This window comes from Gadus morhua, chromosome 10 (assembly GCF_902167405.1).
Source record: "Gadus morhua chromosome 10, gadMor3.0, whole genome shotgun sequence".
Classification (NCBI taxonomy): Eukaryota; Metazoa; Chordata; class Actinopteri; order Gadiformes; family Gadidae; genus Gadus; species Gadus morhua.
The window spans coordinates 15,290,373-15,315,278 of NC_044057.1; the positions used below are offsets into that span (position 1 = coordinate 15,290,373).

Genomic DNA, 24,906 nt, shown 5'->3' on the forward strand with positions numbered 1-24,906 from the left:
TGCAACAAACAACGTCGTAACTACTTATTTGCCAGACACTACATGAACTAAACAGCGAACAGAAAATGCAATTTTATATCCTTACAAAAAGATTGCATTCAGTTTTTGCAATAACTTGGTTTTCTTAGTATAATTGGCTAATATTTTAGTGTTTTGCGGAAAGTATTCTCTTCATTTTCTCAGAACTTAAATATATGTTGCGTTCATTACCACATACAGTTCAGCATTGTCAGTCAACACCTCCTCAAAGATAAACAACGCTGACATAAATGATAATTATAGCCAGTTTAACACATTCGGTAAAATGATTTCGGTCTTTTCAATGTCATTTGTGTATCAAGAGGAATATGCCTTCAAGGCATGACGTTAATTAACAAATAGATTAAAAGTAGGAAGCTTGAAATAAAAAAACAAATACATTTTCAATGTCATGTTGACGGCTTTCATCGTCATCATTGATGAGGGATAGTTGAGAATAGGGACTAGAAACTCTGTTACTGCATGTGCTCAATTGCGGATACGTTTTTGTTAGATGAAACTCAAGGGAGAAAGGCAATATTTTAAAGATGCAACAGTTGTGAATTATAGTAAGATGTGTCTGGTTCTTACCTTCTCGTGATTGGGCAAAGTCTGAGTCCTGCTTAAAGTGTCTCCTCCGTTTATACTGATCAGTTCTCCATCAACAGGCGGGAATTGAGGAGGGAACACTACTACATCACTCTTCAGTGTGTCTGAGCTGAAACACACGTCATACTGCTGAGTAGATTTAGAGTAAGACCAGCTCCCGTCAGGGTGGGTGGTGATCATTGGGGCGCTGTACCTGCTGAAACTGTTGTCTGTCCGGTGGCATTTGACTGCTATTAAACTGATGAGACTCAGTAGAAAGATCACTGACACCGACGCAATGGCGATCAGCAAATACAGGTTTAAAGCAGAGAAGCTGTCCTCCTTTAGCGGCACGTGTCTGAACTGAGTCTGAAGGTCTCCTGTGTTTTCAACCACAACGACATCAATAGACACTGTAGCGGTCAGGGAGGGCTCTCCGTTATCACAAACCAACACCACCAACGCGTGAGTTTTCAGGTCATTGTCACTCATCCGTCTCTTAGTCCTGATTTCACCGGTGCTGGTTCCGATCCGAAAGAGATTGGTTCCTTTGGGTTCAGAGATGTGATAAGAAAGCAGTGCATTGTAACCAGAGTCTGCGTCTACGGCCCTGATTTTAGCCACAAAGTATCCCACTTCAGCAGAGTAGGGAATGTTCTCACTGTTAACGGAGCTGTGTTCGGAGTAGGGGGCTAAGATCCCGGGAGTGTTGTCATTCTCATCAAGGATGAAAACGTTAACAGTGGCGTTGCTGCTCAGTGACGGAACTCCAGAATCGATGCCTTTAACTTTGAACTGAAATGTTTTTTTTTCTTCATAATTAAAAGACTGAAGGCAAACTATTTCACCAGTATCTGAGTTGATATTAACCATTGTTAACACAGGCATGGACACTTCATTAATTATAGTGTACGTTATTTTTGCATTCTCTCCTAAATCTGCGTCAGTAGCGGTTACTGTATGAATGGCTTGATCCATCGGGCTGTTTTCTTTCACATAAACATTTATGACCGGATGAGGAAAACGCGGTGGATTGTCATTGACATCAGAAACGTGGACGGTGATCACATTGGTAGTAGAGAGAGGTGGAGACCCCTCGTCCGTAGCCGTGATAGTGACGTCATACTGAGAAATGCTCTCTCTGTCAAGAGCATCGTCAACCAATAAAGAGTAATAATTCCTATAGTTCAACTTTAGTTTAAAAGGCACAGAGCCAGTAATTTTACAATTTGCATGGCCATTTTTCACTCCGTCTCTGTCTGTCACAGTAACCAAAGCCACTACTGTACCAAATTCTGCGTCTTCTTTAACCTGATTAAGGAGAGATGATACAACTATTTCTGGTGAATTATCATTTATATCGATCACCTCCACTAAAACCTTGCCATGTACAAAACGAGGAGGAGTTCCTTTATCTTTTGCTTGGACGCGGATATCGTAAGCTTGTTTTTCTTCAAAGTCAATGTTTGATCTTAATGTGATAACGCCGGTCTCTTCATTAAGGGAGAATTTATCACTGGGATTTACGCGCCCCTTTGCTGCAAACGAGTAGACAAGCTCACTATTCACACCGTCATCGAAGTCAGTAGCGCTCAGGGTTAATAACGTGGTTCCAATTCCAGCATTTTCGAGAATCTGCGCTTTGTAAAGAGTTTGACTGAATATTGGGGCATTGTCATTCACATCGATAACATCAATATTTATTTGCAATGTCCCTGATTTTGGAGGTTTACCACCGTCTACAGCCGTCAGAGTCAGTGTGATCACGGCCTGTTTCTCTCTGTCTAATGATTTCTGCAACACCAACTCAGCAGATAGACCGTCTTCGCTGCTTTGGACATCCAATGAAAAATATTCATTTGCACTCAATTTGTAGGTCTTTAGTGAGTTACTGCCTGTGTCTGCGTCATGAGCAGTCGGCAAAGGATACCTGTCCCCAGAAAATGCAGACTCGGACATTTCGATTATCTTAACCTCCTCAATAAAAGAAGGTGAATTGTCGTTTACATCGAGAATATCAATTTCTATTCTGCGAAGGTCTCGCGGATGACTCAACATTGCCTCTACGTTTAAGGAGCACTTTACCGTGTTGGGACAAAGCTCCTCTCGGTCTATCCTCTCGTTAACGTTCAGAAATCCACTTTTCATATCAGCCTGAAAATACTGAATTTTGTAACCTGAATGGATTTCAAGATTCCTGGATTGCAATTGTTGAAGATTGAGGTTTAAATCTTTGGCGAGATTCCCGACTACGGTTCCTTTGTCCACCTCTTCGGAAACAGAGTAGGATATCTGTGCAACGGACCAATCACAGAAACAAAGCAAAATGGAGAGTAGGCCTACAATCCACACACGATCGTATCGTTGCCGAGCAGCCATTGCCAAAATATCAAAAGAGACAAATCCTCGATCCACGAAACATGAGGAATATCCAATGTTATTCCACGGTCCAACCCTTCTCGCTACGACTTCATCCGAATGTTTCCTCGTACCATAAAGCACTACAGACAGACGCCATTTGTGAAACAGAGGAGGAGTCTTCCACCTATCTGTTTTACCACGGTCTTGAGCGACACCACATGTCTGTTATGAACAAATACAATTTCATAAAAAAATATTTGGCAACGGTCTATAAAGTTAATGTGCCGAACCCTATTGCGGAAAATACTAGTTTTTTGTTTCGTGTAACCTATAATATTATATATCATGCGAACGTTGAGCAAACGTTTGTTCTTTATCATATTTAATTTCAGTCAATTGGCTTTTAATTTGAAAAATATTCACAAAGACAGCATCTTCATAGGTTGTTTACTTTGTTAACCGTTCAGTCAGGATGGATAACAACGAGAATGTGTGGCACATGTCTTACTAATATTTAGTCTGATGCTATATGTTCACTCTGCAATGCCTAGTCATTTTGGAAGCAAATGGCACATCAACGATGTAACAGCACATTGACGTTTTTGCTGTTCCCAACTAAAAGCAAAGTGTAAACAGTTTACGAAATAGCAATACCTCTAATACAATAACAATAATAATCATGAAAAGTATTAGGATTATGATTATTAATAATTATCTTATTCGGTCGCCGTTCTAGCTGTGTTTTTTTGCACCATGTGAAAGATCCCTAAACAAGCGACTAAAATTGCAACAGTAGCGCATGCTAATAATGCAGTACATTCAATAATATGAAACCAATTATATTTGTTTGCGTGCAGTAGGCTACACTTCTTATTATCAAACAGAATAGATATAAGAATGAGCTACATTTGACCCACAGCCAAGTCTTCAAAGTATTATTCAGCACCACGGAGAGCATAACGAAATTTTAGATGAGGATGATCCAATACAAAGGTAAGTGCAAATTACCAGCATAATCAAACATTAACGTTTATGTCTCTTAACTTCTCTGTATTTGGTAAAGTCAGAGTTCTGCTTAAAGTCTCCTCCGTTAATACTGATCAGTTCTCCATCAACAGGCGGGAATTGTTTTGCATTGAGCAAAACGGGATAATGAAAAGCATATATGCTAACCCAAACTAGACATCCATCAAAGCCTACCATTACAGAAAATATTTTTTTGTTATCCAAACGTCACAGGCTAAAAGCAACAATTCTTTCAGACAGCAAGCAAAATAAATGCAGGATGTTTCTTGATCAGGACGTAATATTACGTCACAGAATCCCTCTACTTGGTCCTCAAAGTGGCATCACAAAAGCAATATAACATTGCAAGGACAGGACAAATACATTATATTTAATCTTTTAAATGAAATTAAAAATGTGGCTGATTAGCACTTAACATACCTTCTCGTGATTGGGCAAAGTCTGAGTCCTGTTTAAAGTGTCTCCTCCGTTTATACTGATCAGTTCTCCATCAACAGGCGGGAATTGAGGAGGGAACACTACTACGTCACTCTTCAGTGTGTCTGAGCTGAAACACACGTCATACTGCTGAGTAGATTTAGAGTAAGACCAGCTCCCGTCAGGGTGGGTGGTGATCGTTGGGGCGCTGTACCTGCTGAAACTGTTGTCTGTCCGGTGGCATTTGACTGCTATTAAACTGATGAGACTCAGTAGAAAGATCACTGACACCGACGCAATGGCGATCAGCAAATACAGGTTTAAAGCAGAGAAGCTGTCCTCCTTTAGCGGCACGTGTCTGAACTGAGTCTCAAGGTCTCCTGTGTTTTCAACCACAACGACATCAATAGACACAGTAGTTGTCAGGGAGGGCTCCCCGTTATCACAAACCAACACCACCAATGGGTGAGTTTTCAGATCATTGTCACTCATCCTTCTCTTAGTCCTGATTTCACCGGTGCTGGTTCCTATCCGAAAGAGATTGGTTCCTTTGGGTTCAGAGATGTGATAAGAAAGCAGTGCATTGTAGCCAGAGTCTGCGTCTACGGCCCTGATTTTAGCCACAAAGTATCCCGCTTCAGCAGAGTAGGGAATGTTCTCACTGTTAACGGAGCTGTGTTCAGAATGGGGGGCTAAAATCCCGGGACTGTTGTCATTCTCATCCAGTATGAAAACGTTAACAGTGGCGTTACTGCTCAGTGAAGGAACTCCAGAATCGGTGGTCTGAACTTTGAACTGAAATGTTTTTCTCTTTTCATAATTAAAAGACTGTAGGCAAACTATTTCGCCGGAATCGGGATTGATATTAACCATTGATATCACAGGCACTGACACGTTATTAATTATAGCGTACGTTAATTTTGCATTTTCACCTACGTCTGCATCAGTAGCGGTTACTGTATGAATGACTTGATCAGTCGGGCTGTTTTCTTTTACATAAACATTTATAACCGGATGAGGAAAACGCGGTGGATTGTCATTGACATCAGAAACGTGGACGGTGATCACATTGGTACTAGAGAGAGGTGGAGTCCCCTCATCTGTAGCATTGATAGTGACTTCATACTGAGAAACGCTCTCTCTATCAAGTGCACCGTCAACCAGTAGAGAATAATAATTATCATAGTTTAACTTCAATTTGAAAGGCACAGAGCCAGTTAATCTACAATTTGAATGTCCATTTTTGCCTCCGTCTCTATCAGTCACAGTCACCAAAGCCACGACTGTACCTAATTCAGCATCTTCTTTAACCTGATTCATGAGAGATGATACAACTATTTCTGGTGTATTATCGTTTATATCGATAACTTCGACTAAAATCTTGCCATGAGCAATACGAGGAGGAGTTCCTTTATCTCTTGCTTGGACGCGAATATCGTAAGCTTGTTTCTCTTCAAAGTCAATGATTGATTTTACTGTGATAACACCGGTCTCTTCGTTGAGGGAGAATTTATCACTGGGATCTACGCGCCCCTTCGCTGCAAACGAGTAGACAAGTTCACTATTAACACCGTCATCCAGGTCAGTAGCGCTGAGAGTAAATAACGTGGCTCCTATTTCAGCATTTTCAACAATCTTTGCTTTGTAGAGTGATTGACTGAACAAAGGGGAATTGTCATTTACATCCATAACATTAACCATTATTTCTAATGTCCCCGATCTGGGAGGTTTACCACCGTCTACAGCGGTCAGAGTTAGTGTGATCACGGCCTGTTTCTCTCGATCTAATGATTTCTGCAACACCAACTCAGCAGACAGACCGTCTTCGCTGCTTTGAACATCCAATGAGAAATGTTCATTTTGGCTCAATTTGTAAGTCTTTAATGAGTTACTGCCTGTGTCTGCGTCATGGGCAGTAGGCAAAGGATATCTCTCCCCGGGATAGGACGACTCGGGCATTTCGATTATCTTAACCTCCTCCATAAAAGATGGGAAATTATCATTCACATCGAGAATATCAATGACTATTCTGCGAAGATCTCGCGGTTGACTCAACATGGCCTCTACGTTTAAAGAGCACTTTACCGTGTTAGGACAAAGCTCCTCTCGGTCTATCCTCTCGTTAACCTTTAGAAATCCACTATTCAAATCAGCCTGAAAATACAGAATTTTGTAACCCGAATGTATTTCAAGATTCCTGGATTTCAATTGCTGGAGATTGAGGTTCAAATCTTTGGCGAGGTTCCCGACTACAGTTCCTTTGTCCACCTCTTCGGAAACAGAGTAGGATATCTGTGCAACGGACCATTCACAGAGACAAAGCAAAATGGAGAGTGCAATCCCCACACGATCGTATCGTTGCCGAGCAGCCATCGCCAAAATATCAAAAGAGACAAATCCTCGATCCACGAACATGAGGAATATCCAATGTTATTCCACGGTCCAACCCTTCTCGCTTCGACTTCATCCGAACGTTTCCTCGTGACACAAACCAGTATAGACTGACGCCGTTGGTGTAACAGAGGAGGAGCCTCCCGCCTTCGTGTTTTACCACGGTCTCCAGCGACACTACGTGTCTGTTATGAACAAATACAATTTCAGAAAAAAAAAATTGCAACGGTTTGTTAAGTTAATGTGCCGAACTCTATATCGAAGGAAATAATACTTGTTTGTTTCGTGTAACCTATAATATTATATATTATACAAATATAGGAATACAGGTGAGCTAACGTTTGTTCCTCATCATATTTAACGTCAGTCAATTGGCTTTTAATTTGAAAAAATGTCACAAAGACAGCATCTTCATTGGTTGTTTAATCTTAATTTAGGATTGATAACAACGAGAATTTGTGGCACATGTCTTAGTAATTTTTAGTTTAATGCATATACTTGCCAATGCCTATAGTGGAAGCAAATAGGCACTTCAACAATGGAACTACACATTTACGTTTTTGCTGTTCACAACTAAGTGTAATGTGTCAACAGTTAACGAAATAACAATACCTCTAATGCATAACAAAGATAGACATGAGAATTATCGTGATTACGATTATGATTATTAATAATTATATTATTTGGTTGCCTTTGTAGACAGCTGTGTTTACATGTACCGTGTGAAAGATCCCTAATCAAATTGCAACAGTAGCCTATGCTAATAATGCAGTAATACATTCAACAATTTAAAAGCAATAATATTTGTTTGTGTGTACTCTTCTCATTATCAAACTGAATAGATAGAAGAAAGAGCTGAATTTATCCAACAGCCATGACTTCAAAGTATTGATTCAGTACCATGGACAGCATAACGTAATTTCAGAAGAGGATGATCCAAGGCAAACAGTATGTTCAAATCACCAGCAAAATAAAACGTGAAGGCTCATACGTCCTATTGTCTCTGTATTTGGTAATCTCAGAGTTCTGCTTAAAGTGTCTCCTCCGGTTATAATTTATACTTATCAGTTCTACATCAACAGTCCGGAATTGTTTTACATTGAGCAAAATGGGAAGATGAAAAGCACATATGCTTACCCAAACTATGCGACAACACTTTCGGAGAGCAAGCTAAATAAATCCTACAGGATGTTTCTTGATCAGGACATAATATTACGTCACAGAATCCCTCTACTTGCTCCTCGAAGTGGCATCACAAAAGCGGTATAACATTGTAAAGACAGAACAAATATATCATATTTAACCTTTTAAACAAAATGAAAAATGTGGCTGATTAGCCCCTTACATACCTTCTCGTGATTGGGCAAAGTCTGAGTTCTGCTTAAAGTGTCTCCTCCGTTTATACTGATCAGTTCTCCATCAACAGGCGGGAATTGAGGAGGGAACACTACTACGTCACTCTTCAGTGTGTCTGAGCTGAAACACACGTCATACTGCTGAGTAGATTTTGAGTAAGACCAGCTCCCGTCAGGGTGGGTGGTGATCATTGGGGCGCTGTACCTGCTGAAACTGTTGTCTGTCCGGTGGCATTTGACTGCTATTAAACTGATGAGACTCAGTAGAAAGATCACTGACACCGAAGCAATGGCGATCAGCAAATACAGGTTCAAAGCAGAGAAGCTGTCCTCCTTTAGCGGCACGTGTCTGAACTGAGTCTGAAGGTCTCCTGTGTTTTCAACCACAACGACATCAATAGACACAGTAGCTGTGAGGGAGGGCTCCCCGTTATCACAAACCAACACCACCAACGGGTGAGTTTTCAGGTCATTGTCACTCATCCGTCTCTTCGTCCTGATTTCACCAGAGCTGGTTCCGATCCGAAAAAGATTGGTTCCTTTGAATTCAGAGATGTGATAAGAAAGAAGTGCATTGTAACCAGAGTCTGCGTCTACGGCCCTGATTTTAGCCACAAAGTATCCCGCTTCAGCAGAGTAGGGAATGTTCTCACTGTTAACGGAGCCGTGTTCAGAATAGGGGGCTAAAATCCCGGGACTGTTGTCATTCTCATCCAGGATACAAACGTTAACAGTAACGTTACTGCTAAGCGGGGGAACTCCAGAGTCCGTGGCTTGAACTTTAAACTGAAAAGTTTTTTTTTCTTCATAATTAAACGACTGAAGGCAAACGATTTCACCAGTCTCCGGGTTGATATTAACCATCGATAACACGGGAAAGGACGCGTTATTAATTATAACGAATGTTACTTTTGCATTTTCACCAACATCTGCATCAGTAGCGGTTACTGTATGAATGACTCGATCTGTCGGGCTGTTTTCTGTCACATAAACATTTATGACCGGATGAGGAAAACGTGGAGGGTTGTCATTAACATCAGAAACGTGGACGGTGATCACATTGGTACTTGAGAGGGGTGGAGTCCCGTCGTCGGTTGCTGTGATAGTAACGTCATACTGAGAAACACTCTCTCTATCAAATGCACCGTCAACCAACAAAGAGTAGTAATTCTTATAGTTTAACTTTAGTTTGAAAGGAACAGAGCCAGTAATTATACAATTTGCATGTCCATTTTTGCCTCCGTCTCTATCTGTCACAGTCACCAAGGCAACGACTGTGCCTAATTCTGCGTCTTCTTTAACCTGATTCATGAGAGATGAGACAATTATTTCTGGAGAATTATCATTTATATCGATGACCTCTACCAAAACCTTACCATGTGCAATACGAGGAGGAGTGCCTTTATCTCTCGCTTGCACGCGAATCTCATAAGCTTGATTTTCTTCGAAATTTATTTGAGATTTAACTGTGATTACACCAGTCTCTTGATTAAGTATGAAGTGTTCACCGCTGTCTTTATGTCCCTGTCCTGTAAACGAATAGATAATATCACTATTTACACCGTCATCCAAGTCAGTAGCGCTAAGCTCTAATAACGTGGCTCCTATTTTAGCGTTTTCAACAATCTGCGCTTTGTAGAGAGATTGACTGAAAACGGGAGTGTTGTCATTCACGTCCATTACGTTAACGGTTATTTGCAGTGTCCCTGATCTGGGGGGTTTACCACCGTCTACAGCGGTCAGAGTCAGAGTGATTACGGCCTGTTTCTCTCGGTCTAATGATTTCTGCAACACCAACTCAGCAGAAAGACTCTGTTTCTCACTATTTTGAACATCTAAGGAGAAATAATCATTCGTGCTCAATTTGTAAGTCTTTACCGAGTTACTGCCTGTGTCACTATCGCGAGCAAACGGCAATGGATACCTCTCACCAGGATATGAGGACTCAGTCATATCAATTATCTTTACTTCTTCCAAAAACAATGGAGAATGGTCATTTACATCGAGAATATCAATTTCTATTCTACGAAGATCTCGTGGATGACTTAACATGGCCTCTACGTTTAAAGAGCACTTTACCGTGTTAGGACAAAGCTCCTCTCGGTCTATCCTCTCGTTAACATATAGAAATCCACTTTTCAAATCAGCCTGAAAATACTGCATTTTGTAACCCGAATTGATTTCAAGATTCCTGGATTGCAATTGTTGAGGATTGAGGTTTAAATCTTTGGCGAGGTTCCCGACTACGGTTCCTTTGTCCACCTCTTCGAAAACAGAGTAGGATATCTGTGCAACGGACCATTCACAGAAACAAAGCAGAACGCACAGTACAATCCACACATGATCGTATCGTTGCCAAGTTGCCATTGCCAAAATGTCATGAGAGACCAATCCTCGATCCACGAAACATGAGGAATATCCAACGTTAGTCCACGCTCCAACCCTTCTGCTACGACTTCATCCGAATGTTTCCTCAGACCACAAAGCACTACAGACTGACGCCGTTGGTTAAACAGAGGAGGAGTCTGATACCTCTATATTTTACCACGGTTTCCAGCGACACCACGTGTAAGCCATGAGAAAATAAAGGTTCATAAAAAGGTATCTGACAACGGGCTATAATGTTAATGTAACCAACCATATGGAAAAAAATAATTATGTGTTATAAAAATGGAGGAATATAAGAGATCTAGCGTTGGTTCTTTATTATAGTTAACGTCAATCGATTGGCTTTTCACTTAAACATTTTCCAGAAAGACAGCATATTGATATATTGTTTACTTTGTTTACCATTCATTTAGGATTAATAATAAAGTGTATGCGTTGAAAATGTCAGTGTAATCTTTTTCTAAACTATGCTAATAAGAATTATACAATTGCTATGTAATGGCACATTGACGTATAGGCCTATTTGTTGTTCATGACTAAAAGTAACGTGTCAACCTTTTACGAAACAACAATACCTCTATTATACCTCTATAATACCAACAATAATAATCATGAAAAGTTTTGTGATCATGAATATGATTTTTATTATTGCTAATTATTATTTTATTTGGTGGCCGTTGTAGTCTGTTGTGTTTGCACCGTGTGAAGCAACGCTACTTAAGTGACTCAAATTGCAACACTTGGCGACCCTGTGCTTATAATGCAGTAATACATTCAACATTATCAAACGCATAATATGTGTTCATGTGTATAACACTCCTCATTTTCAAATAGAATAGATAGAAAATATAGCTACATTTGTGTAATAGCAAAGTCTTTAAGGTATTGTTTCAGCACCATGGAAAGCATAACGTAGTTTCTGATGAGGGTAATTCAATACAAACAAATGCAAATCGCCAGAATAATTAAAGATGAACGTTTAAGTGTCTTACCTTCTCGTGATTGGGCAAAGTCTGAGTTCTGCTTAAAGTATCTCCTCCGTTTATACTGATCAGTTCTCCATCAACGGGCGGGAATTGAGGAGGGAACACTACTACGTCACTCTTCAGTGTGTCTGAGCTGAAACACACGTCATACTGCTGAGTAGATTTAGAGTATGACCAGCTCCCGTCAGGGTGGGTGGTGATCATTGGGGCGCTGTACCTGCTGAAACTGTTGTCTGTCCGGTGGCATTTGACTGCTATTAAACTGATGAGACTCAGTAGAAAGATCACTGACACCGACGCAATGGCGACCAGCAAATACAGGTTTAAAGCAGAGAAGCTGTCCTCCTTTTGCGGCACGTGTCTGATCTGAGTCTGAAGGTCTCCTGTGTTTTCAACCACAACGACATCAATAGACACAGTAGCTGTCAGGGAGGGCTCTCCGTTATCACAAACCAACACCACCAACGGGTGAGTTTTCAGGTCATTGTCACTCATCCGTCTCTTAGTCCTGATTTCACCGGTGCTGGTTCCGATCCGAAAGAGATTGGTTCCTTTGGGTTCAGAGATGTGATAAGAAAGCAGTGCATTGTAACCAGAGTCTGCGTCTACGGCTCTGATTTTAGCCACAAAGTATCCCGCTTCAGCAGAGTAGGGAATGTGCTCACTGTTAACGGAGCCGTGTTCAGAATAGGGGGCTAAAATCCCGGGACTGTTGTCATTCTCATCCAGGATGAAAACATTCACTGTCACGTTACTGCTGAGGGGAGGAATACCGGAGTCTGTGCCCCTAACTTTGAATTGAAACGTTTTTAACTCTTCATAGTCGAAAGATTGGCGACTGACAATATCGCCAGTTTCTGAATTAACATTGACCATTGTAGAGAGAGGTATTGAGGAAACGCTGTTTGTCAAAAGTGAGTAACTTATCTGACCGTTTTGTCCCCCGTCAACATCAATTGCCGACGCAGTTTTAATAAAAACACCTACTGGGCTATTCTCTTTGACGTAAACGTTCATCAGAGTCTCCGTGAAACGGGGCTCGTTGTCGTTAACGTCAGCCACGTGCACTGTGACAACGGTGGAGCTGGAAAGAGGTGGGGTACCTTCATCAGTTGCTACGATATTAACATTGTGATGAGCAATCGTCTCTCTGTCGATGAGCCCGTTAACTACCAGCGAGTAATAGTTTTTATAGTTCGTTTCCAACTTGAATGGCACGTCGTTCGCGATCACAACCCTCACTACGCTGTTCGTTCCATCGTCTTTGTCGAGAACGGAGATCAAAGCAATAGCGGTGCCTATTTTAGCGTCTTCTTCTACAGTATCCATCAATGACGTCACGGTGAGCTCCGGAGCATTGTCGTTGAGGTCCACTACCTCTACGAGTACTTTACAGTGAGCTGACATTGGAGGCTGGCCTCTGTCACTGGCTTGCGCGTGGATCTCAAACGCAGAGTTTTTTTCAAAGTCTATTGGACCTTTGATCGAAATTGCGCCGCTTTTAGAATCAATATCAAATAAAGGAAATATGTCATCCTGGCCTTTACTTCTAAGTGAGTATTCAATATCACTATTCACACCTTCATCTGCGTCTGATGCATTTAATATAATTATTTTAGTTCCAGGAGGCAAGTTTTCCAAAATCCGCGTTTTGAACAATGAACTACTGAAAACCGGGCGGTTATCATTTGTATCTAAAACGTTAATAACAATCTGTGATGTTCCTGATCTGGTAGGATTTCCCCCATCAACTGCTGTCAGTGTGAGCTTAATAAGGGCCTCTTTCTCCCGATCTAACGCCTTCTGAAGCACTAACTCGGCGGACACACTCTTACCTCCTTTATGTATTTCCAAAGTAAAGTAATCATTTGGACTGAGCGTGTATGTACTTACACTGTTTTTACCTACGTCCAAATCAGAGGCTTCAATAAGTGCAAATTTGGCTCCGGTTAGAGTACTTTCTGGGATGTCGAGGGATTGTACATTTTCTACGAAAAAGGGTGCATTATCATTTTGATCTACAATATTGACCTCTAAATGATACAATTTCAACGGATTATTGATCACGGCCTCTATGTTTACGGTGCACTTCGTAGCCTTTCCACAGAGCTCCTCACGGTCGATTCTTTCATTGATAAACAGAGAACCAGTCTTGAGATTCACCTCAAAGTATTTTCGCTTTGAGCCAGAAACGAGTTGAAACGTACGGGATTCCAGATCCTGAACATTGAGGTTTAGATCCTTAGCAATATTTCCAACGGAAGTGCCTGCTTTTATCTCCTCGGACACCGAATAGGAAAGCTGCCCGCACACCGTTTTCCAAAAGCATCCGAAAAGCGTAACCGCCAGATATATCCAAATACACCTCCTTTTCCTCATATGCAGTGACATAATTCCATCCGAAACGAACAGAAAATGGGTCGCAATATCGCTTTGGTCCCGTTGTTCCTGGAAAAGTCGTCCCTCAAATATAGATGTATATTCAGGAGCAATGCCAACACTACGGCCGCAGTTCTTTATCCTTCTGCTCGTCTTTGTAACAAAGCCCGGAGAAACGCAGTAGTCTCTCAGACCTGGGTGGAGTTTCACATAGAACTACAGTCGTCGAAATGTTATGGTCTACAATGTCCCCTTGTGGACACTTGACGCAAGTACAGTACATTTCCCAAAACAACCAGAGTATGGATTTTCCATTCTCTTGGAATACCAGATTAACTGTTCAGCGACGTTCAAAATGTATGAAATCTGACAGAAAAATGGGTTTCATAAGCCTTATCAAGTTGCTTGAACTCTGATATTTGAGGAATAAGTTACAGGCCTCCAGCGAGTAAATGAAACTGCTAACATCACATTCAAATGCTGTACATTTTCAACAACAAATTATTGTGCTCCATTATGAGGATGAATCATTCCAGTCTAGCGGAACGCGGTTACAAGCCTATTGAATACCGTTTCAGCACCAAGGACAGTGGTCCATTCAGTGGCTACCATAGCCATTGACGAAGGAGCCTTATTTACTCCATAATAATAAATCATTAAAAATATGTTGAAGAAAAAAGGTTTATAATGCAGTAAAGTTTAGAAGGACATGGATTTGATGCCTTGAGATTTGCTGCAAAACAGTTTAGATCATGAGAAAAGTAAAAACGCCCAGTCGAATGTTATGACGTAAGTTGTTGCTCTTACCTTATCTTTGTTTGGTAAAGTCTGAGTCCTGCTTAAAGTGTCTCCTCCGTTTATACTGATAAGTTCTCCATCAACAGGCGGGAATTGAGGAGGGAACACTACTACGTCACTCTTCAGTGTGTCTGAGCTGAAACACACGTCATACTGCTGAGTAGATTTAGAGTAAGACCAGCTCCCGTCGGGGTGGGTGGTGATCATTGGGGCGCTGTACCTGCTGAAACTGTTGTCTGTCCGGTGGCATTTGACTGCTATTAAACTGATGAGACTCAGTAGAAAGATCACTGACACCGACGCAATGGCGATCAGCAAATACAGGTTTAAAGCAGAGAAGCTGTCCTCCTTTAGCGGCACGTGTCTGAACTGAGTCTGAAGGTCTCCTGTGTTTTCAACCACAACGACATCAACAGACACAGTAGCTGTCAGGGAGGGCTCTCCGTTATCACATACCAACACCACCAACGGGTGAGTTTTCAAGTCATTGTCAATCATCCGTCTCTTAGTCCTGATTTCACCGGTGCTGGTTCCTATCCGAAAGAGATTGGTTCCTTTGGGCTCAGAGATGTGGTAAGAAAGCAGTGCATTGTAACCAGAGTCTGCGTCTACGGCCCTGATTTTAGCCACAAAGTATCCCGCTTCAGCAGAGTAGGGAATGTTCTCACTGTTAACGGATCCGTGTTCAGAATAGGGGGGTAGTATCCTGGGACTGTTGTCATTGTCATCCAAGATACAAACGTTAATTGTCACGTTACTGCTAAGGGGAGGGATTCCAGAGTCCGTGGCCTGAACTTTAAACTGAAACGATTTTAATTCCTCGTAGTTAAATGATTGAAGGGCTGAAACCTCTCCAGTTTCTGACTTAATATTCATCATTGAAGATAGCGGCAAAGGTGAACCACTGCTCTGCAAAAACGAATACTTCACTTGACCGTTTTGTTCGACGTCAGCGTCAACCGCAGAAACCCTCTTAACAACGACCCCCACCGGCCCGTTCTCTCGGACGTACACGTTCAGCACCGGCTCCGTGAAGCGGGGCACGTTGTCGTTGACATCAGAAACGTGAACAGTGACGACGGCAGTGCCCGAGAGAGGCGGGGACCCTTCATCAGTTGCTATAATAGTCACCGTGTACTGAGAAACGGTCTCCCTGTCCAGAGGTCCGTTAACTACTAAGGAATAATAGTTTTTGTAGTTCGTCTGAAGTTTAAATGGTGGGTCATTGGCGATAACCGCTTTTACCACACCGTTTATACCATCGTCTTTGTCAAGAACGGTAACCAGAGCAATAGCGGTTCCTATTTTAGCGTCCTCCTTCACCGCCGTCATGAGTGACGTCACGGTGATATCCGGAGCGTTGTCGTTGAGGTCCACTACCTCTACGAGTACTTTACAGTGAGCTGACATCGGAGGCTGGCCTCTGTCACTGGCCTGGGCGTGGATCTCAAACGCAGAGTTTTCTTCAAAGTCTATTGGACCTTTTATTGTTATTGCACCACTTTTAGAATCAATATCAAACAAATCTAAAATTAGATCCTGGCCTTTACTCCTGAGTGAATATTCAATTTCGCCATTTACCCCTTCATCTGCGTCTGTTGCTTCAAGTATGACCACTGTTGTTCCTGTCGGCACATTTTCTATAATTTGTGTTTTGTACAGTGACTTACTGAATACTGGAGAATTATCATTGTTGTCTAAAACATTAATAATTATTTGTGACGTTCCTGATTTAGGAGGATTTCCTCCGTCTACTGCGGTCAACGTAAGCTTTATCAGAGTCTGTTTCTCTCGGTCTAGCGGCTTCTGCAAAACTAACTCGGCAGACGGACTGTCTCCCCCTTTATGAATATCTAACGAAAAATGATCGTTAGAACTGAGCTTGTATGTATTCACGTCGTTCTTGCCAATGTCTACGTCCGATGCCTCTACAAGGCCGAATTTCTTCCCTGGGAATGTACTCTCGGCGATGTTAAGGGACTGCAACATCTCTGCGAAAAATGGTGCGTTATCATTAATGTCTAAAACGTTCACTTCTAATCGATGAAGTTCTAGAGGATCGTTGAGGACTGCCTCTACGTTTACGGTGCATTTTCTAGCTTTGGCGCACAGCTCCTCCCTGTCGATCCGTTCTTTGACAAAGAGAACACCAGTCTTAAAATCTACCTCGAAATGCCTCTTCTTTGAACCGGTGACAATCTGAAACCTACGCGAACCCAATTCCTGCATGTTGAGGTTAAGATCCTTCGCGAGGTTTCCAACAGACGTCCCGAGGTTTGCCTCTTCAGAGACGGAGTAGGAGAGCTGTCCGTACGCTGCTGTACAACACAAATCCAGTAACACAAGCGCTATGCGTATTCCAACGGAGCCACTTCGAATAGATACAGACATAGTACCATGCATGTCCGACACGGCCAATATGTCAAAATCAGAGAAATCCTCCAAAGTAATCCAGGAAAATATGGTAAATCCAACGAGTGTACATGCCCTTCTAATTATTTATAGGGAAACGATGGATGCCTTGCAGTTCATTATCCTCCTGCGTTTCTGTTAACAAAGCCCAGATAGTCGTCGTGAGCCGGGTAGTGGCCTCAGCCCTACGTTCCAATTCTTTCAATGTTGTGGTCTATAATGCCCCCTTCTGGTCACCTGATAGAAGTGTATTGAACGTTCACAGCTGTCATTCCAAACGTTGCCAAATTAGCCATTTCCAACTATCGAAGACACGATACGAACGGGAATCAAGTAACCATTTATACTATGTGATTCTTCTCAGTTCTTTCCAAAGCCAACCAATCAAATGCAACACGAAACAGATTACCAAGTGGCCCGACCGACAGTGTTTGAAATGTATAAACTACAGGGATGAGGCTATTTTTGCAGGTAGCTTATTCTTTCAAAGTGAACTGCTAACAGACTGGAAACTTGATTAGGCTTCAAAGTAACAGCCATTTTTATCCGTTGGCACATCATGGATGGTAACATCTCCAATGTTTCACAAAACTAACTGTTGTTGGAGTGTAACCACGTCCCCCTGCAGCAGCAGACAGAACACATGCAGCTGGTTTAGGTCCAGAATATTCGGAGCGCACTGGTTCAGGACCCGCATGTTCAGGACCCGCATGTTCAGGACCATGGCTAGCGGTCTATAAAATAAAATACAATGCGGATGCGTTGGGAACGCTAAACAGAAACTAAACAACAGGCAATGCACGTTTCTATCCGTACGAAACGATTGCATGCGCTATTTGGAATAACTATGTTTCCTTCGTACAATTGGCCAACATTTTTGTGTTTTACATTGAGTATTATCTTCTTTTCACCAAACTAAAATATAGGTTGTATTCATTACCATATAGTGAAGTATTGTCAGCCAACGTCTCTTTAAAGATCAACAACCCTAGGTAACAAATGACACAATTATAGCCAATTGAGCACTTTCGGTTATATTATTCCTGTATTTTACGTGTGATTGGTCTACCACGAGGAAAATGCCTTCAAGGCATCGTATTGATTGTACAAAAATATTAACCGTAGAAAGCATGATTCAAAACCAATGCATGGTAAAGGTCATGTTGTGGGCTTTCATGGGCAACATTGATGAGGGGAGGTTTAGAAAAGAGACTAGAAATGATGCAAATGCATTTGCTTAATAGCGGAAAAACTTTTGTAAGTGGAAACTCTGGTGAGAATTGCCCATTTTCAAGCATGCAACAGTTGTGATTTGTAGTATGTGTTTGATTCTTACCTTCTCGTGATTGGGCAAAGTCTGAGTTCTGCTTAAAGTGTCTCCTCCGTTTATACTGATCAGTTCTCCATCAACAGGCGGGAATTGAGGAGGGTACACTACTACGTCACTCTTCAGTGTGTCTGAGCTGAAACACACGTCATACTGCTGAGTAGATTTAGAGTAAGACCAGCTCCCGTCAGGGTGGGTGGTGATCATTGGGGCGCTGTACCTGCTGAAACTGTTGTCTGTCCGGTGGCATTTGACTGCTATTAAACTGATGAGACTTAGTAGAAAGATCACTGACACCGACGCAATGGCGATCAGCAAATACAGGTTTAAAGTAGAGAAGCTGTCCTCCTTTAGCGGCACGTGTCTGAACTGAGTCTGAAGGTCTCCTGTGTTTTCAACCACAACGACATCCATAGACACAGTAGCTGTCAGGGAGGGCTCCCCGTTATCACAAACCAACACCACCAACGGGTGAGTTTTCAGGTCATTGTCACTCATCCGTCTCTTAGTCCTGATTTCACCGGTGCTGGTTCCGATCCGAAAGAGATTGGTTCCTTTGGGTTCAGAAATGTGATAAGAAAGCAGTGCATTGTAACCAGAGTCTGCGTCTACGGCCCTGATTTTAGCCACAAAGTATCCCGCTTCAGCAGAGTAGGGAATGCTCTCACTGTTAACGGAGCCGTGTTCAGAATAGGGGGGTAATATTCCGGGACTGTTGTCATTCTCATCCAGGATACAAACATTAACAGTCACGCTACTGCTGAGGGGAGGGACTCCAGAGTCCGTGGCCTGAACTTTAAACTGAAACGATTTTAATTCCTCGTAGTTAAATGATTGAATGGATGAAACCTCTCCAGTTTCTGAATTAATATTCATCATTGAAGAAAGCGGCAAAGGTGAACTACTGCTCGGTAAAAACGAATACTTCACTTGACCGTTTTGATCGACGTCAGCGTCAACCGCAAAAACCGTCTTAACAACGACCCCCACCGGCCCGTTCTCTCTAACGTACACGTTCAGCACCGGCTCCGTGAATCGGGGCTCGTTGTCGTTGACGTCAGAAACGTGAACAGTGACGACGGCAGTGCCCGAGAGAGGCGGGGACCCTTCATCAGTGGCTATAATAGTCACCGTGTACTGGGCGACGGTCTCCCTGTCCAGAGGTCCGTTTACTACTAAGGAATAATAGTTTTTGTAGTTCGTCTGAAGTTTAAATGGTGGATCATTGGCGATGACCGCTTTTACCACACCGTTTATACCATCGTCTTTGTCAAGGACGGTGACCAGGGCAATAGCGGTCCCTATTTTAGCGTCCTCTTTCACTGCGTTCATGAGTGACGTCACGGTGATCTCCGGAGCGTTGTCGTTGAGGTCCACTACCTCTACGAGTACTTTACAGTGAGCTGATATCGGATGCTGGCCTCTGTCACTGGCCTGGGCGTGGATCTCAAATCTAGGGTTTTGTTCAAAGTCTATTGTACCTTTAACGGAAATTGCACCACTTTTAGAATCAATTTCAAATAAATCTAAAATGTGATCCTGGCCTTTACTCCTGAGTGAATATTCAATTTCGCCATTTACACCTTCATCTGCGTCTGATGCTTCGAGGATGACTATTGTGGTTCCTGTAGGCACATTTTCTACAATTTGTGTTTTGTACAGTGAATTACTGAATACCGGAGGATTGTCATTGTTGTCTAAAACATTAATAATTATTTGTGACGTTCCTGATTTAGGAGGATTTCCTCCGTCTACTGCGGTCAACGTGAGCTTTATCAGAGCCTGTTTCTCTCGGTCCAGCGGCTTCTGCAGAACTAACTCAGCAGACGGACTGTCTCCCCCTTTATGAATATCCAGCGAAAAATAATCATTAGGACTGAGCTTGTATGTATTCACGCTGTTCTTGCCAATGTCTAAATCGGATGCCTCCACGAGGCTGAATTTTAGTCCTGGGACAGTACTCTCGGCGATGTTAAGAGAATGTAGCACCTCTGTGAAAAACGGTGTGTTATCATTAATGTCTAAAACATTCACTTCTAATCGATGAAGTTCTAAAGGATCGTTGATAACTGCTTCTACGTTTACGATGCATTTTCTAGCTTTGGCGCACAGCTCCTCCCTGTCGATCCGTTCTTTGACAAAGAGAACACCAGTCTTTAGATCTACCTCGAAATGTCGTTTCTTTGAACTGGTGACAATCTGAAATCTACGCGAATCCAATTCCTGCAAGTTGAGGTTCAGATCCTTCGCGAGGTTTCCAACAGAAGTCCCGGGGTTTGCCTCTTCAGATACGGAGTAGGAGAGCTGTCCGTCCGCTGCTGTACAATACAAATCCAGTAACACAATCGCTATGTGTAGACCAACGGAGACCCTTTGAATAGATACAGACATTGTAGGCTACCATCCGACGCGGCCAAACGGTAATTCAAAATCGGATAAATCCTTTAAAGTAATCCAGGAAAATAGAACAAATCCATCGATCGATGGCCTTCTAATTATTTAGCATGAAACGATGGATGCCTTGCAGTTCATTCTCCTTCTACGTTTCTGGTGACAAAGCCCAGAGAGTCGTCGTGAGCCGGGGAGTGGCCTCAGCTTACGCTCAAATTATTTCAATGTTGTGGTCTATAATGCCCCCCTCTGGTCACCTGATAGGCGTGAATCGAACCTTCTCAGTTATCATGCTAAACGTTGCCAAGTTAGCCATTTCCAAGTAAACAAAGACACGATACAAACAGGAAACAAATCAATATGAATCTAGGGGATTTTCCCAGTGATTTCCAATGGCAAGCAACCAAATGCAGCACAGTAAATATTTCCACGTTGCCGTACAGAAATAATTTGAATTCTAATCGTTTAACGTTGAATAGCTAACACACCTAAAACTCTGTCAAGTGTGAGGCTTTAAGATGACAACCATGTTATGAAATGACCCATCATAGAAGGTTAAATCTCCACTTTCTCAAACCTAACTGTTGTTTGAGGTGAACCACGTCCCCAGCAGCAGACAAAACGCATGCAGCTCGTTCAGGGCCAGCATATTCAGAACCCCCTGGTTCAGGTTCCGCATGTTCAGGACCCGCATGTTCAGGACCATGGACAGTGGTACATAAGCATTAACTGGGACTTGTTTGGAACGTATAACATGTCTCTGGGCAATCGAAAGAATGCTATATCATATCACAGCTTCTTGTTGGCCATGTTTGTAACACTGCAATCGCAACGAAATTGCAAACTAAAGTATCTTGCAACAAACATTAATATATACAATTACATTACCTATTCAGCGAACAGGCAATGCACGTTACTATCTGGAAAAACGATTTCATGTATTTGCAATTACTATGCAATTATGCAACTATTTTTCCGTAGTACAATTGGCCAATATTTTAGTATTTTACATGAAGTATTCTCTTCATTTTCACAGCAATATAATATAATACAAGTTGTAATCATTACCACATACAGCGAATTATTGTCAGCCAACACCTCTTCAAAAATGATCAACCCTATGTGACAAATTACATTATAGCCTGTTCAACACATTAGGTTACATTATTTCTGTCAATTGGTGTTCCAAGGGGAAAATACCTTCAAGGCATGGTATTCATTAACAGTAGAAACCTTAAAATCATAACAAATACATTTTACAGGTCATGTTCAGTGCTTTCATGGTCATCATTGATGAGGGGTAGTTGAGAAAAGAAAAAGAAAAAAAAAGTTGTGACTTATAATATGATGTGTTCTATTCTTACCTTCTCGTGATTGGGCAAAGTCTGAGTTCTGCTTAAAGTGTCTCCTCCGTTTATACTGATCAGTTCTCCATCAACAGGCGGGAATTGAGGAGGGAACACTACTACGTCACTCTTCAGTGTGTCTGAGCTGAAACACACGTCATACTGCTGAGCAGATTTAGAGTAAGACCAGCTCCCGTCAGGGTGGGTGGTGATCATTGGGGCGCTGTACCTGCTGAAACTGTTGTCTGTCCGGTGGCATTTTACTGCTATTAAACTGATGAGACTCAGTAGAAAGATCACTGACACCGACGCAATGGCGATCAGCAAATACAGGTTTAAAGCAGAGAAGCTGTCCTCCTTTGGCGGCACGTGTCTGAACTGAGTCTGAAGGTCTCCTGTGTTTTCAACCACAACGACATCAATAGACACACTAGCTGTCAGGGAGGGCTCTCCGTTATCACAAACCAACACCACCATCGGGTGAGTTTTCAGGTCATTGTCACTCATCCGTCTCTTAGTCCTGATTTCACCGGTGCTGGTTCCGATCCGAAAGAGATTGGTTCCTTTGGGTTCAGAGATGTGATAAGAAAGCAGTGCATTGTAACCAGAGTCTGCGTCTACGGCCCTGATTTTAGCCACAAAGTATCCCGCTTCAGCAGAGTAGGGAATGTTCTCATTGTTAACGGATCCGTGTTCAGAATAGGGGGCTAAAATCCCGGGACTGTTGTCATTCTCATCAAGGATGAAAACGTTGACAGTGGTGTTACTGCTCAGTGAAGGAACTCCAGAATCGATGCCTTTAACTTTGAACTGAAATGTTTTTTTTTCTTCATAATTAAAAGACTGAAGGCAAACTATTTCACCAGTATCTGAGTTGATATTAACCATTGATAACACAGGCATGGACACTTCATTAATTATAGTGTACGTTATTTTTGCATTCTCTCCTAAATCTGCGTCAGTAGCGCTTACTGTATGAATGACTTGATCCGTCAGGCTGTTTTCTTTCACATAAACATTTATGACCGGATGAGGAAAACGCGGTGGATTGTCATTAACATCAGAAACGTGGACGGTGATCACATTGGTACTAGAGAGAGGTGGAGACCCCTCGTCCGTAGCTGTGATTGTGACGTCATACTGAGAAACGCTCTCTCTATCAAGAGCACCGTCAACCAACAAAGAGTAGTAATTCTTATAGTTTGACTTCAGTTTAAAAGGAAGAGAGCCAGTAATTCTACAATTTGCATGGCCATTTTTGCCTCCGTCTCTATCTGTCACAGTTACCAAAGCCACGACTGTACCTAATTCAGCGTCTTCTTTAACCTGATTCATAAGAGATGAGACAATTATTTCCGGTAAATTATCATTTATGTCGATCACCTCGACCAAAACCTTACCATGTCCAATACGAGGAGGCGTACCTTTATCTTTTGCTTGGACACGAATATCATAAGCTTGATTTTCCTCAAAATCAATGTTTGATTTTACTGTGATAACACCGGTCTCTTCGTTGAGGGAGAATTTATCACTGGGGTCTACGCGCCCCTTTGCTGCAAACGAGTAGAGAAGCTCACTATTCACCCCGTCATCGAGGTCAGTAGCGCTGAGAGTTAATAACGTGGCTCCTATTTCAGCATTCTCAACAATCTGCGCTTTGAAGAGGGATTGACTAAACACGGGAGTGTTGTCATTCACGTCCATCACGTTAACGGTTATTTGCAATGTCCCCGATCTGGGAGGTTTACCACCGTCTACAGCGGTCAGAGTCAGTGTGATTACGGCCTGTTTCTCTCTGTCTAATGATTTATGCAAAACCAACTCAGCAGACAGACTGCCATCTCCACTGCTTTGAACATCTAAAGAAAAATGTTCGTTGGGGGTCAATTTATACGCCTTTACAGTGTTACTACCTATATCAACATCATGAGCAGTTGGCAATGGATACCTCTCCCCGGGATATGATGACTCAGTCAGATCAATTATCTTGTCTTCCTCCATGAAATATGGTGAATTATCATTTACATCGAGAATATCAATTTCTATTCTACGAAGATCTCGCGGATGACTTAACATGGCCTCTACGTTTAAAGAGCACTTTACCGTGTTAGGACAAAGCTCCTCTCGGTCTATCCTCTCGTCAACATATAGAAATCCACTTTTCAAATCAACCTGAAAATGCTGAGTTTTGTAACCCGAATTGATTTCAAGATTCCTGGATTGTAATTGCTGGAGAATGAGGTTTAAATCTTTGGCGAGGTTCCCGACTACGGTTCCTTTGTCCACCTCTTCGGAAACAGAGTAGGATATCTGTGCAACGGACCATTCACAGAAACAAAGCAGAACGCAAAGTACAATCCACACATGATCGTATCGTTCCAATGCAGCCATCGCCAAAGTATCAAAATAGATAAATCCTCGATCCACGAAACATGAGGAATATCCAGTTTCATGCCACGGTCCAACCCTTCTCCTACGACTTCATCCAAATGTTTCCTGGACCACAAAGCACTACACACTGACGACTTTGGTTAAACAGAGGAGGAGTCTGATACCTCTATATTTTTCCACGGTCTCAAGCGACACCACGTGTCTGTCATGAGGAAATAAAGGTTCAGAAAAAGCTATGTGACAACGGGCTATAATGGTAATGTGACCAACCATATGGAAAACGAGATTATTTTTTTGTTCCATGTAATTGTTACGCGTTAATTAATGGATTA

General features: G+C 42.2%; 5 protein-coding genes across 11 annotated transcripts in view; all 5 read right to left on the bottom strand.

Moving 5' to 3' along the window:
• LOC115552445 (protocadherin alpha-C2) overlaps positions 1–24,906 on the bottom strand; it is a 196,850-nt gene that overhangs the window by 69,464 nt on the left and 102,480 nt on the right. Inside the window, exon 1 of one of the 7 annotated variants that reach the window (XM_030368558.1) lies at positions 14,717–17,347. The exons of 4 other annotated variants lie outside the window; for them this stretch is intronic. In XM_030368558.1, the coding sequence (XP_030224418.1) occupies positions 14,717–17,110 (2,394 nt within the window). In that variant the 5' untranslated portion in view covers positions 17,111–17,347. Of the gene's footprint in view, positions 1–609; positions 3,150–8,150; positions 10,617–14,716; positions 17,348–24,906 lie in introns of those variants that run through there. 2 more of the 7 variants (XM_030368568.1, XM_030368578.1) reach the window with 2 other exon arrangements.
• Positions 3,748–6,938, bottom strand: LOC115552452 (protocadherin alpha-2-like). The gene has a single exon (XM_030368596.1). The coding sequence runs from the start codon at positions 6,823–6,825 to the stop codon at positions 4,405–4,407; it is 2,421 nt and encodes an 806-aa protein (XP_030224456.1). The 5' UTR covers positions 6,826–6,938; the 3' UTR covers positions 3,748–4,404.
• Positions 11,124–14,084, bottom strand: LOC115552454 (protocadherin alpha-3-like). Its single transcript, XM_030368598.1, has one exon. It carries the CDS (start codon positions 13,919–13,921, stop codon positions 11,510–11,512), a length of 2,412 nt encoding a protein of 803 aa, XP_030224458.1. The 5' UTR covers positions 13,922–14,084; the 3' UTR covers positions 11,124–11,509.
• Positions 18,258–21,267, bottom strand: LOC115552449 (protocadherin alpha-3-like). Its single transcript, XM_030368593.1, has one exon. The coding sequence runs from the start codon at positions 20,835–20,837 to the stop codon at positions 18,357–18,359; it is 2,481 nt and encodes an 826-aa protein (XP_030224453.1). The 5' UTR covers positions 20,838–21,267; the 3' UTR covers positions 18,258–18,356.
• Positions 21,992–24,700, bottom strand: LOC115552457 (protocadherin alpha-2-like). The gene has a single exon (XM_030368600.1). The coding sequence runs from the start codon at positions 24,572–24,574 to the stop codon at positions 22,175–22,177; it is 2,400 nt and encodes a 799-aa protein (XP_030224460.1). The 5' UTR covers positions 24,575–24,700; the 3' UTR covers positions 21,992–22,174.

Bases quoted from the DNA above. Each gene is read 5' to 3' on its own strand.
- LOC115552452 (XM_030368596.1), bottom strand. From the start codon at position 6,825: ATGTTCGTGGATCGAGGATTTGTCTCTTTTGATATTTTGGCGATGGCT.
- LOC115552454 (XM_030368598.1), bottom strand. From the start codon at position 13,921: ATGTCACTGCATATGAGGAAAAGGAGGTGTATTTGGATATATCTGGCG.
- LOC115552449 (XM_030368593.1), bottom strand. From the start codon at position 20,837: ATGTCTGTATCTATTCAAAGGGTCTCCGTTGGTCTACACATAGCGATT.
- LOC115552457 (XM_030368600.1), bottom strand. From the start codon at position 24,574: ATGGCTGCATTGGAACGATACGATCATGTGTGGATTGTACTTTGCGTT.